The sequence below is a fragment of the Oncorhynchus nerka genome, linkage group LG27, assembly GCF_034236695.1.
Source record: "Oncorhynchus nerka isolate Pitt River linkage group LG27, Oner_Uvic_2.0, whole genome shotgun sequence".
In the NCBI taxonomy this organism is placed as follows: Eukaryota; Metazoa; Chordata; class Actinopteri; order Salmoniformes; family Salmonidae; genus Oncorhynchus; species Oncorhynchus nerka.
In genome coordinates this window covers 80844137-80857415 of record NC_088422.1, presented here as the reverse complement: position 1 = coordinate 80857415, position 13279 = coordinate 80844137, and the positions used below count along the sequence as shown (strand labels likewise).

Genomic DNA, 13279 nt, shown 5'->3' with positions numbered 1-13279 from the left:
GATCTGATGGTTCACAGTATCGAAGGCAGCCGATAGGTCTAGAAGGATGAGAGCAGAGGAGAGAGAGTTAGCTTTAGCAGTGCGGAGCGCCTCCGTGATACAGAGAAGTTGACAGGCTACAGAAGAGGCTACGCTAATGCAAAGGAGATTGGAATGACAAGTGGACTACACGTCTCGAATGTTCAGAAAGTTGAGCTTACGTAGCAAGAATCTTATTGACTAAAATGATTAAAAATGATACAGTACTGCTGAAGTAGGCTAGCTGGCAGTGGCTGCGTTGTTGACTTTGTAGGCTAGCTGGCAGTGGCTGCGTTGTTGATTCGGGGGCTAGCTGGCTAGCTAGCAGTGTTGATTACGTTACGTTGCGTTAAAAGAACGACAATAGCTGGCTAGGTAACCTAGAAAATCGCTCTAGACTACACAATTATCTTTGATACAGAGACGGCTAAAATCTACAGACAGATGTGACCAGGGCCGGCTGGGGATGGGTAGAGGTTGGAGCAACCCGGCCGGTCGCTGACGTGAAGACTTGCTTTGGGCACAGATGGAACAGGCCACAACAAAGGATCTCACATCCTCCATCATGGGGGCCACCAGAATTTCCGCCTCAGGAACTCCTGTGTCCGATTAACCCTTGGATGCCCAGTTCATTTAGAGGAGTGTCCCCATTGTAGTACTTGGGACCCGGGCTGATCGCCGGGGTCAGGTTCTCGGGTCTGGACTTGTCGGACCGTGGTCTCAATACTCCATATCACAGGGGCCACAATGCGTGAGCTGGGGATGATGGGCTCGGGATCCCTCAACTCGTTGGAGACATCATGTTGGAGCGACAGGGCATCTGCCTTCTGATTCTTGGATCCCGGGCGATAGGCTTGTGTAAAATCACACCTATTAAAAACCTATTAAAAAACAGAGCCCACCTAGCCTGACGAGTGTTCAACCTCTTGGCTTCTTGAATGGAGACCAAGTTTAGATGGTCCGCCCAGAGCACGAAAGGATGAGGTGCCCTCTCCAACCAGTGTCTCCACCCACTTAACTGCCAAGAACTCCCGGTTGCCTACATCGTAGTTGCGTTTGGAGAAACCGTTTGGAGAAAAAGGGGCATAGGTGCAGTTTCTTGTCCTACTTGTTCCACTGTGAAATGGCCGACCCTGCTCCGGTGTCTGAGACGTCCACCTCCACCACAAAGGGACGAGTCGGATCAGGATGAAGGAGGATGGGTCCAGAGGTGAAACGTCCCTTGAGCTCCATGAATGGCCTGTCATCCTCGGGGTCCAGCAAAAACCGGTCAGGGACTTGCGGGTTAGGACCGTGAGAGGCTCTGCACCCGCACCAAAGTTGTATGTAAAACGCCTGTAAAAATTGGAAAACCCAGGGAACCCCTGAACCTGCTTGAGTGAGGTGGGACGGGGCCAGTTTGCGATCGCTTCAATCTTTACGGGGTTCATTTGGATGCCTGTGGTAGACATAATGTGACCCAGGAAGGAATCCTGGGATACGTGGAACTCACACTTCTCTATCTTGACATATAGTTGACTCTGCAGGAAGTGTCCCAGGACTTGGCAGACGTGCAGTATGTGTTCCGGAAGGGTCTTGGAGAAAATCAAGATGTCGTTGAGGTTAACAAAGACGAACCGATTCAACATATCCCTCAGGGTGTCATTGACCAATGCTTAAAAGACTGACAGTGAATTCGATAATCTGAAGGGCATGACTAAATACTCATAGTGGCCACTAGGGGTGTTAAAAGCAGTCTTCCATTCATCTCCCTCCCTGATTCTCACCAGATTGTAAGCTTTGCGGAGGTCTAGTTTGGTGAAGAATTGGGCCCCTTTGACCAACTTCAATGCGGAGGACATCAGGGATAGGGGGTAGTTCCTGATTGTAATCTGGTTCAGCCCTCTGGTTCAGCCCTCTCGATGCAGTGATGCAGGCCTCCATCCTTCTTACATCCACCAGCAGGGGGGCGATTGAAACCTGCCTTCAGCGATTCCCGCTGTAGCCCGAACAACAGAGTACACTGAGTGAGAAACCCCTTGCATCCTCCCGGGTGACCGTCATACCGCTCAGGGGTGCAGGTTCCCTGGAGGAACCACAATGACGTCTGTAGCACTGGGCGATGAGACCTGGGCATTGGCTCCTCCTGGGATGGGGGTAGTGCCATGGTTGGAGGGACTCAGCCTGAAGGTTCCCGTGGATTTGGGAGAGCTGTTCTTGCTGCCGTCCTAACAGTGTTCCTTGGTGGGCTTCCACATTCCGGATCTGGGAGATCTCTGCTGGGTCCATGTTGTGGCAGAAGCTTGCTGTGATGTGGTGAGGTTGGACGCAGGGCTTGGTGGTGGGGTGGGGGGTTACGGCCCCTTCGGTAGTCTGTCTTCTAATACCTTGACAAGACCCTCAAGACAAGACCCAAGATATGGTTCCAATAAAAATGTTGGTTTAGATTGACTATGGTTCAAGGAAGCAACAGGAAGTCCAATAGTCAAAGTGTTATTATTGTTCTAAAACCTGTCCTGGTACTATCATGGTAGCTTTATTTTTCTAAACATGTTTTATGTGTGTGTGTTCTCTTCCCAACAGGGATGCTATCCTGACCAGTACAGTGAACTGTGTCACCAGCTTTTTTTCAGGTTTCGCCATTTTCTCTGTGCTCGGCTACATGGCCTACAAACACGGAGTCAGGATAGAGGACGTGGCCACTGAAGGTGAAAGGAACCCTACTAGACATGCATGCACGCACACACACACACACACACACACACACACACACACACACACACACACACACACACACACACGCACACGCACACACACATACACACACACACACACACACACACACACACACACACACACAGTAAGTGGTGCGGAGGATGACATACATAACACACCCAGACCACACACTCCAACAACACATCCAACTTCATTTTGACCCAGATTGATGACCAAACTGTCCACAGCATAGATAACTCATAAAACATAAAGAAAAAGATAGGAATATAGACATGCCTTATTAGGAAACATACAGTATGAGGCTATATTGCAGGCTGCCCACAGTATTCTCTTTTGCCTGGCCAGCCCCCAGAGAATGCTGTGTTTGTATGGTGGATCCACCCAGGCTATGACTCAGCTAGGACAGACTCAACACATGAACAGTCCCTGTCTGACCCTGAGTAGAGTGAGGGGAGTGACCTGCTCTAAGGGAGGACAGGATTCTAAAAACACCCAACAGTCAGTCATCTACACACCATTTAGAGAGTTTCAAACCCAGTCAAAACATATCAATTCATCATAGAACTAAACATTCCTCAAGCTTACTGTTACTGCTCACTAAATCAAACAACTTAAAGAAAATATTCACCCATTTTGAATGTTACATCGTTTTTGTGCATCTATCAACGATTTCATGTTTTCATGTGTATCTGAGCTACTGCCATTCAAGCAGGCAGATATACAGCCGGTATGACAAGTGATACTAAAGTCGTCATACCGGCTGTATTTCTTCCTGCTTGTATGGCAATAGCTCAGATACACATGAAAACATGAAATGATCCCAGGAATCGATCAAACATCGCTCACAAAAATGATATAACATTCAAAATGGGTGAATCATCCCTTTAAGAATGAGCAGCAATGTGAAACGCTTTTAATATAATTGATTGCAACAGAAGCTGAGAGGCTATGGGGTTCAGATGGAATTGAAATACCAGAGAACATTTCAAACTGTTTTTTTTAAGGGAAACAGTTTCCAAGAAGTCACATAAATACTGGCCTGCTGTGGAGAGGGGTTGGCAGACATACAAAAAGAATGGGATCTGTTAAAAATCTGCTTTGCTTTCTAGTTCTTCTGTTTTCTACTTTCCACTGTCTCTAGCTGTCTGTCATTTCTTTGTCATCTTGTGTCCTCACTTCTGTCTTTCTCCATCCCCTCCTCCTTCTTTCACTTTACTTTCCATTGATAAATCATCTCTTATTTCCTCTAAAACGACCTTGTGGACAGGGTCAAGCTCAGGACAAGGAAGTTATATATCAACATCCCACCCAACAATATACTGTTTTATTTCAGCATCCCACCAAACAAGGCTCCGTTTTATAGACTGATGGTAATCAGTTGGCTCTGGTATGTCCTATCACAAGTGTCTCTATCTGTGTATCGTTGTGTGAGTGCAGGTGCAGGACTGGTGTTCATCATCTATCCTGAGGCCATCTCCACCCTGCCTGGATCTACCTTCTGGGCCATAGTATTCTTCATCATGCTGCTGACTCTGGGCATCGACAGCTCTGTGAGTTACTGACCTTCTTCAGGGTTGAATGACTGCATGCTATGTCCCACCACAGGGCACTGACCTTTTGTTTCTATCTTATGGTGGGTGTAGTGGTTTCCTTTCCTCTTTACCATAGCCACTGCCCAAGCCTGAAGCGGGGTTGTTTCTATCTTATGGTGGGTGTAGTGGCTTCCTTTCCTCTTTACCATAGCCACTGCCCAAGCCTGAAGCGGGGTTGTTTCTATCTTATGGTGGGTGTAGTGGCTTCCTTTCCTCTTTACCATAGCCACTGCCCAAGCCTGAAGCGGGGTTGTTTTGTACGCATACAGTCCACACTCAAGGTTTTCAAACGGCTAAACATTCAATGAGATTCAGGGATATGGTGCAACAAAAATGTTTATTCTTCTTATATCTAACAAAAAAATGATTCTCCAATCAACTTAAAGCATAGATTACTTGATATGGAAATACATAATATGATCTGTCTGTATGTCTGTATGGTCAAAAAACTATACCGCTCCCGCATCTAGCGGGTTTATAGTATGTGAAAATTAGAATACTATGTAATCTCCTCTAGTCTATCTATCTATATCTGTCTCTCTATCTCTCTCTCTTCTCTCTCCCTCTTCTGTCTTCCTCTGTCTCTGTCTCCCTCTTTCTCTGTCTCTCCCTGTCTTGCTCTCTCTCTGTCTCTCTCTCTCTCTGTCTCTCCCTGTCTCGGTCTCTCTCTCTCTCTGTCTCTCCCTGTCTCGCTCTCTCTCTATCTGCCCCTCTGTCTCTATATCTCTATTTCTCTCTCTTTCTCTATCTGTCCCTCTCTCTGTCTCTCTCTTTCTCTGTCTCTCTCTGTCCCTCTTGCTGTCCCTCGCTCTGTCTCTCTCTGCATTATTCTACTTTCCCATGGTTGCAGTGAGTGCTCTAGGTATTGTCTAGACTAGCAGCAGTGTGGGAAGGCAGTTGTTTTGACTGTTACCCAATAACCATGAAGCATGAGGTGGAAAATCACATGCACCGCAACCTGAAACACAGGAAAACTTTGTTCACAGAGATTTAGATTTTTCCTCATTCAATTTCTCAGTTACACAAGGTTATCATTTACTGTAAATGAAGAGAGAAAGGAAATTCCACAGCAGGGGAACATTTTCTTTTACAGTAGTAGTCATGCCCAATGTGGCACTGTACTAAGAAAGCTAGGTCTGATCATTTATATTCTAGGCCAAAGGTATTCTGTTTAGGTACGAAGACTGTGTGATTCTGTTACATTGCTGCTGTAGGCACTACGGTTTATGTGTGTGTGCCACTGAATCATCCTCTGTCATCATCCCCTGTCTTGTCTGTCTGTCTGTCTGTCTGTCTGTCTGTCTGTCTGTCTGTCTGTCTGTCTGTCTGTCTGTCTGTCTGTCTGTCTGTCTGTCTGTCTGTCTGTCTGTCTGTCTGTCTGTCTGTCTGTCTGTCTGTCTGTCTGTCTGTCTGTCTGTCTGTCTTCTAGATGGGCGGTATGGAGGCAGTCATCACAGGACTGTCGGACGACTTCAAGATCCTGAAGAGGAACAGGAAGCTGTTCACCTTCGCCACGGCATTCGGAACCTTCCTTGTCGCGCTCTTCTGCATCACTAATGTGAGGTCACTTCCTGTTCCTCTGAGTCACATATGATTTCCATAGTTGTCATATGATTGCATAAATCAAACCAAAGAGACACAAGATAGTGTGCCTCTGTGATTTAGGTGGATCAGTCACAGGAAAGACAGAAAAGGGAAACCCCTGTCCAACCATGTGAAGTGTTGTTATTGACTGACTGGATAAGCTCTGTGCTTCATGCTTATCCTTGTCAGCTCACAGTAGTTAACTGCAGCCAGGTTGCCTTCAGTAACATCTGCAACAACCTTTTGTCATTGTGTCTCTGTATCTGTCTCTCTCTCTCTGTCTGTCAGGGAGGTATATATGTGCTGACTTTGTTGGATAACTACGCGGCGGGGACCTCCATCTTGTTTGGGGTGCTGATTGAGGCCATTGGGGTGTCCTGGTTCTACGGTATGTATAATCGGTCCCCCTTAGCCTAGTACAGAGGCACATACTAATTCTGACTAATCTACTGTACCTTTCCTCATCCTCCTCTCTTGTTCATTAGAGCCCAGCCCTTTGTTCTGTCCATCCCTCCATCACCCCACCCTCCATCACCCCCTGCCCACAGTTGCCCTCTCCTGGCCTGCCCTCTCCTCTGCTGGGCTTTCTCAACCTCCCTAACTCCCTGCCATCTTCACTACCCAAGGCCCTGCAGCTACACCTGACATTTTACTGGCAGTGTAGAGACACCGTGGTTCCCTTCCCTAGACCTCCACTGTTAACCCCCTTTCTCCATCTCTCCCAATACTCCTATTTCCATTTCTCCATACACTCCCTCCCTCCTCTTATCTTCTAGACTGCCTCTCTTCACTAATAGATCTCCATCTCTCCCAGTACTCCTCTTTCCATTTCTCCATACACTCCCTCCCTCCTCTAATCTTCTAGACTGCCTCTCTTCACTCATAGATCTCCATCTCTCCCAGTACTCCTCTTTCCATTTCTCCATACACTCCCTTTCTCCTCTTATCTTCTAGACTGCCTCTCTTCACTCATAGATCTCCATCTCTCTCAGTACTCCTATTTCCATTTCTCCATACACTCCCTACCTCCTCTTATCTTCTAGACTGCCTCTCTTCACTCATAGATCTCCATCTCTCTGTGTGAGGGAGAGTAGTGAATGATTATATGGTGTGTGAACAGTCGTATGCAGTCTGTTTAGTGTTTTATGTATTGCACAGAGATAATACTGTACTTCGACAAGATGACTTGTGCTTTATCTTTAAACTACAGCCCATCAATGTACACCATGATTTATAGTCAGCATTAACTGTTGAAACTGAACCTCAAGAGGAGGTGAGACAGACAGAGCACGCCAGATGCTGAGCTGTTCTAGGGAGGAGATAAAAGGAGAGGGTCTTCTTGTAGATGTTAACAGGCCTGGGCTGCCCTGATAAAGAAACATTATGCCCAAGCTATAGAAACATCATGGTTGTGTAGCGAATGGCACCATATTCCCTATATAGTGTACTACTTTTGGTCAAAAGTAGTGCACTATATAGTGCCGTTTGGGACACAGTCCATCTCCTTATAGGCAGACTTAACCCTGTGTGAAATTATATTATAACATACTTGGAAGGCTCAGAGACTTTTATGAAACAGATATCATTGAGCTGCATTTTTACTGCTGTGTGAACTCATAAATATAGAATAAATTGGAGTTGTGTGCCATGAAGCTCTTTCTCAGCCAATGCTCCACCTGTTATGTATGGAAATTGATGAGAGGAGCGTTAGTTCTCCTGTGAACTTGAGACATCAGAAGCAAAGCGGACTGTGGGTCTGACCTGGGTGAAAATAGTATTTGTTTTCTTTCAAGTACGTTGAGTGTTTGATTCAACCTTCCCATAGTACCAGATGGACAGGGTTTATACTTTCGGGACTATTGGTTGTATTGCACCGGGCAAGCTCAATCAATCAAGCTCAGCTTTAGTGTTTGTAAGGAAACAAGTACTATTTGAACCCAGATCTGCAGTGGGTTTATGGGTCTGGTTCTGTGTGCGTGAGTTCAAGCCCTGGTCTTCTGCCCTGTGTTTCCTCTCCAGGCGTAGACCGCTTCAGTGAGGATATCGAGCGCATGATGGGCTTCAAGCCAGGTCTCTACTGGAGGCTGTGCTGGAAGTTTGTCAGCCCCACCTTCCTACTGGTGAGACCTCTGGGGGGCAAGAAAGGGCTGGTTGGGGGACTGGGGTGGGGTGGAAGCCTTTGGCATGGTGCTGGGAGTAGGGATGGGAGGGCAAAGTACCTGACACAAGCCTAAGGTATTAAACAAATTGTAGGAATCATGATCTATGGTATGTCATTGTGCTTGAAGGAAGAAATGAGGAAATTCACAACAGAGGTTTCTTAATTGTTACTGGCTGCTATATACTGTACTATAGTATTTTTAAACTCCTATTATGTGCCAGCAATTTGGAATTTGCCACAGGAAATATGTTTTCCTGTTATGTTTTTATAAAGGTTGTTTGCCTCCATGTTAGAAGTACTGTATCTCCAAGAATAGATTAGCATCTCATGAACTCTGCATGAAAATGGATTAAACTACAATATAACTACATTTGAACATCTTGGCCATACTGTTATAATCTCAACCAAGCACAGCCAGAAGAGGACTGGGCCCCCTCAGAGCCTGGTTCCTCTGTAGGTTTCTTCCTAGGTTCCTGCCTTTCTAGGGAGTTTTTTCTAGCCACAGTGCTTCTACATCTGCTTTGCTTGCTGTTTGGGGTTTTAGGCTGGGTTTCTGTATAGCACTTTGTGACATCGGCTGATGTAAAAAGGGCTTTATAAATACATTTGATTGATTGAACTACAACTTACTGAACATATTGATTTACAGAATGTTCAGTGCTCTAGGAATTAGTTAAGGATGTGTAAGTCTCTATATTTTATAATATTAGAAATATGCTATGTCAATGAAGCACAGATACTGTATGGGCTTGTATAGATAGGTCAAAAGCAAATTATCTGTCTTGGTGGGAAATGATGCTATTCCCTTAATGCTTTTACATTGATTATGATCAGTCATAAGTCAATATTCTTCCTTCCAGATGGGAGGTTTATATGTTTTATATGGCAAACAGGAAATAAAAAGAGCAGAGGAAGATTGAAAGCCAGGACAAGAGGTAGATTAGATTGTAAGCCACTATATCACCATGATCTTCAAACCTTATGTCTGAGGGGAGCTATCATTGTTTAGTTTTAACGTGTAGTGTATGCTACCATGGTTCTGCTAGCCTTACCTCCAGAAGCAAGGCTGAAACAGCAGATGGCAGGAAGATAGCACGCATCTTTGGCTGTTGCATAGATGGCATTTGTAGAAGAAGGACATGGAAGAATGTTGTTGGCCTTTGATATTAAGTCGGAGACGAGGAAGAGGCACTTCCCTGACCTTCCAGTGTTGTATTATAACTACTAGTGATGTTTGCTGCTCTCTGGGGCAACAGTTACAAAGCTACAGAGCTACAGTTCAGTGGTGATGGGCCTCCAGTCTCTGGTCTACAGCAGCCTGGTGAACCAGAGTACTTACAGTGAAAGTCTATTACAGTATGTTCAAACCCCAGTGGGAGCGACCATGCCCTAGTCTGTTCTATTCAACTCAATTTCATCTCTGCAATGTCAAAATGAGCAGTGGCGGAGTGGAGGAGGAGTATTCGTTATTTCTACAGAAGCTCTGTTTGATGTCTCGTTGGGAATATTATAACCACTCTGTTGTTTTTTCTCCTCTTCATACTTTGTGGTGATAGCCAGCATCAAGACCTAGCGGATCTGTTGTTTCTCCTGTCCTCTGTTGATATGGTGACCTAGCTAACAGTTCTGTTGTTTCTCCTGTCCTCTGTTGATATGGTGACCTAGCTAACCATTCTGTTGTTTCTCCTGTCCTCTGTTGATATGGTGACCTAGCTAACCATTCTGTTGTTTCTCCTGTCCTCTGTTGATATGGTGACCTAGCTAACCATTCTGTTGTTTCTCCTGTCCTCTGTTTATATGGTGACCTAGCTAACCATTCTGTTGTTTCTCCTGTCCTCTGTTTATATGGTGACCTAGCTAACCGTTCTGTTGTTTCTCCTGTCCTCTGTTTATATGGTGACCTAGCTAACCGTTCTGTTGTTTCTCCTGTCCTCTGTTTATATGGTGACCTAGCTAACCGTTCTGTTGTTTCTCCTGTCCTCTGTTTATATGGTGACCTAGCTAACGGTTCTGTTGTTTCTCCTGTCCTCAGTTTATATGGTGACCTAGCTAACAGTTCTGTTGTTTCTCCTGTCCTCAGTTTATATGGTGACCTAGCTAACCGTTCTGTTGTTTCTCCTGTCCTCTGTTTATATGGTGACCTAGCTAACCGTTCTGTTGTTTCTCCTGTCCTCTGTTTATATGGTGACCTAGCTAACGGTTCTGTTGTTTCTCCTGTCCTGTTTATATGGTGACCTAGCTAACCGTTCTGTTGTTTCACCTGTCCTCAGTTTATATGGTGAACTAGCTAACCGTTCTGTTGTTTCTCCTGTCCTCAGTTTATATGGTGACCTAGCTAACAGTTCTGTTGTTTCTCCTGTCCTCAGTTTATATGGTGACCTAGCTAACGGTTCTGTTGTTCCTCCTGTCCTCAGTTTATATGGTGACCTAGCTAACCATTCTGTTGTTTCTCCTGTCCTCTGTTTATATGGTGACCTAGCTAACCGTTCTGTTGTTTCTCCTGTCCTCTGTTTATATGGTGACCTAGCTAACGGTTCTGTTGTTTCTCCTGTCCTCTGTTTATATGGTGAACTAGCTAACCGTTCTGTTGTTTCTCCTGTCCTCAGTTTATATGGTGACCTAGCTGACGGTTCTGTTGTTCCTCCTGTCCTCTGTTTATATGGTGAACTAGCTAACGGTTCAGTTGTTCCTCCTGTCCTCAGTTTATATGGTGACCTAGCTAACCATTCAGTTGTTTCTCCTGTCCTCAGTTTATATGGTGACCTAGCTAACGGTTCTGTTGTTCCTCCTGTCCTCAGTTTATATGGTGACCTAGCTAACCGTTCTGTTGTTTCTCCTGTCCTCAGTTTATATGGTGACCTAGCTAACGGTTCTGTTGTTTCTCCTGTCCTCAGTTTATATGGTGACCTAGCTAACCGTTCTGTTGTTTCTCCTGTCCTCTGTTTATATGGTGACCTAGCTAACCGTTCTGTTGTTTCTCCTGTCCTCTGTTTATATGGTGACCTAGCTAACGGTTCTGTTGTTTCTCCTGTCCTCTGTTTATATGGTGAACTAGCTAACAGTTCTGTTGTTTCTCCTGTCCTCTGTTTATATGGTGAACTAGCTAACCGTTCTGTTGTTTCTCCTGTCCTCAGTTTATATGGTGACCTAGCTAACGGTTAAGTTGTTCCTCCTGTCCTCTGTTTATATGGTGAACTAGCTAACGGTTCAGTTGTTCCTCCTGTCCTCAGTTTATATGGTGACCTAGCTAACCGTTCAGTTGTTTCTCCTGTCCTCAGTTTATATGGTGACCTAGCTAACAGTTCTGTTGTTTCTCCTGTCCTTAGTTTATATGGTGAACTAGCTAACGGTTCTGTTGTTCCTCCTTTCCCCAGTTTAAATGGTGACCTAGCTAACCGTTCTGTTGTTCCTCCTGTCCTCAGTTTATATGGTGACCTAGCTAACAGTTCTGTTGTTTCACCTGTCCTCAGTTTATATGGTGACCTAGCTAACGGTTCTGTTGTTCCTCCTGTCCTCAGTTTGTATGATGACCTAGCTATCTGTTCTGTTGTTTCTCTCCTCTCACCAGGTCGTGGTGATAGCCAGCATCGTGACGTCCACGGGCCTGAGTTATGATGACTATGTCTTTCCTTCATGGTCCAATGTGATTGGCTGGGGGGTAGCTCTGTCCTCCATGATGTTTGTGCCCATCTACGCCATCTACAAGTTCCTCAGTATGCCAGGGACATTCAAACAGGTCAGTGGAAAAACAAATCCCTCTCATCTGCATAGTTGTTGTTTATATAATGTAAAGATAACCTTAGATTGATTTGATTTGATTTATTAGGATACCCATTAGACAACGCCAATGGTGACAGCTAGTCTTACTGGGGTCCGACATATAACATAAAAGACATTACAGACAAAAGACATTACAATTGACATACATGAAAAAACATTTTAACATGTAGTGTGTTAATGTTGGCAGGTACGGTATGTACTGTAGCTTGAAGTCATGTAGCTTGAATGCTGTGGTAAATAGCAACCTCTTATCTGTATCCCAGCGGTCAAAACTGGTTGAAATGCCATCCTTATAACCAGATTATGACGTCATTTCAACCAGGGTTGCCCCCCTGGGATAGTATGTGTTTATTTTATGCAAAGATAATCTTAGATCAATGGCAAGCATTTAGCTTGGAGTCTTCACGGCTTGACATTGAACTGACTCATAAACTGACTTTTTCCTTTTCAATGGTTGATGGTTGATGATGTCAGTACTTTTGGGATGCTGGTTAGAGATCTTGAGGGTTCAAAGACTGAACAGTGTACAGTACAATCATAAAAACAACATTCCACAGCTTTGATTATCTTCCTGAGCAGTAAACAGCGTTACCTTGTGTTTTCTTACTCACTCCTCGTGGCATTTCCTTCTGATATCCTGGCAGTGGTTAGACTCCTTCCATGACTATCTCCCATGCTTTTCCTCCAGCTGAGATCACAGTCTATCATACTGTTATCACACCAAGTGCACTCAGTCAGATATGAGGATGGGGGCAATCTGGAAGAGACATCAGAGGTCATGCAGTACACACTACAGTACAGTGTACATCCAGTCCAGCCTGATCACATCAGAATCAGAATGCTGTTTGACATATTTGAGCTATCTCAAAGTTCCTAATCTATAGAGGAAATGGTGGATCTATAGAATAAACTGTGACCATAGATTAAAGCGCTAGTTTATTACAAGCTTCCAGATCATGTCTCTTGTGCTTGGGACAATGTGCATCTAAACTCTTTGGATTCTGTTTTATGCAGTATAAGACTGTGTTTATTGTAAGGTATGAGTTATGTAATATAATGTACTGTAATGGTTTATTTTTCAGAGGATCGCCTACTGCATCACACCAGAACACGAACATCATCTGGTGGCGGAGGGAGCTACCATCAGACAGTTCACGGTGAGTACAGATGTTGGATCTTAATTTGAGCCAGTGTGCTAGAGCAGGAAAATAATCCTGCAGCAACAGGACATTTGAATTATTATGTGTATTATAATGAATGGACATTTTCGTAGGGGTTGATATATCTTTCATTATGGCAAATTAAGTCTGAAATTTTGATCACTCTTTTGTTGCTGACAATTTTCTTGCACAGCAGGAAATGCAAACTTGTAGTGTGTTTAAGGTTCTACATCTGTAAGGGCTGTAAAACATAGAGGTATAGTGGAGGT

The 13279-nt window shown here is 44.6% G+C and overlaps 1 protein-coding gene across 1 annotated transcript in view; it reads left to right on the top strand.

Moving 5' to 3' along the window:
• Nucleotides 1-13279, top strand: part of LOC115126324 (sodium-dependent noradrenaline transporter-like) — a 90352-nt gene that overhangs the window by 74595 nt on the left and 2478 nt on the right. Inside the window, exons 8-14 of the mRNA XM_065012059.1 lie at nt 2581-2705; nt 4171-4283; nt 5755-5883; nt 6198-6297; nt 7929-8029; nt 11639-11806; nt 12933-13007. Of these exons, the coding sequence (XP_064868131.1) occupies nt 2581-2705; nt 4171-4283; nt 5755-5883; nt 6198-6297; nt 7929-8029; nt 11639-11806; nt 12933-13007 (811 nt within the window). The remainder of the gene's footprint in view (nt 1-2580; nt 2706-4170; nt 4284-5754; nt 5884-6197; nt 6298-7928; nt 8030-11638; nt 11807-12932; nt 13008-13279) is intronic.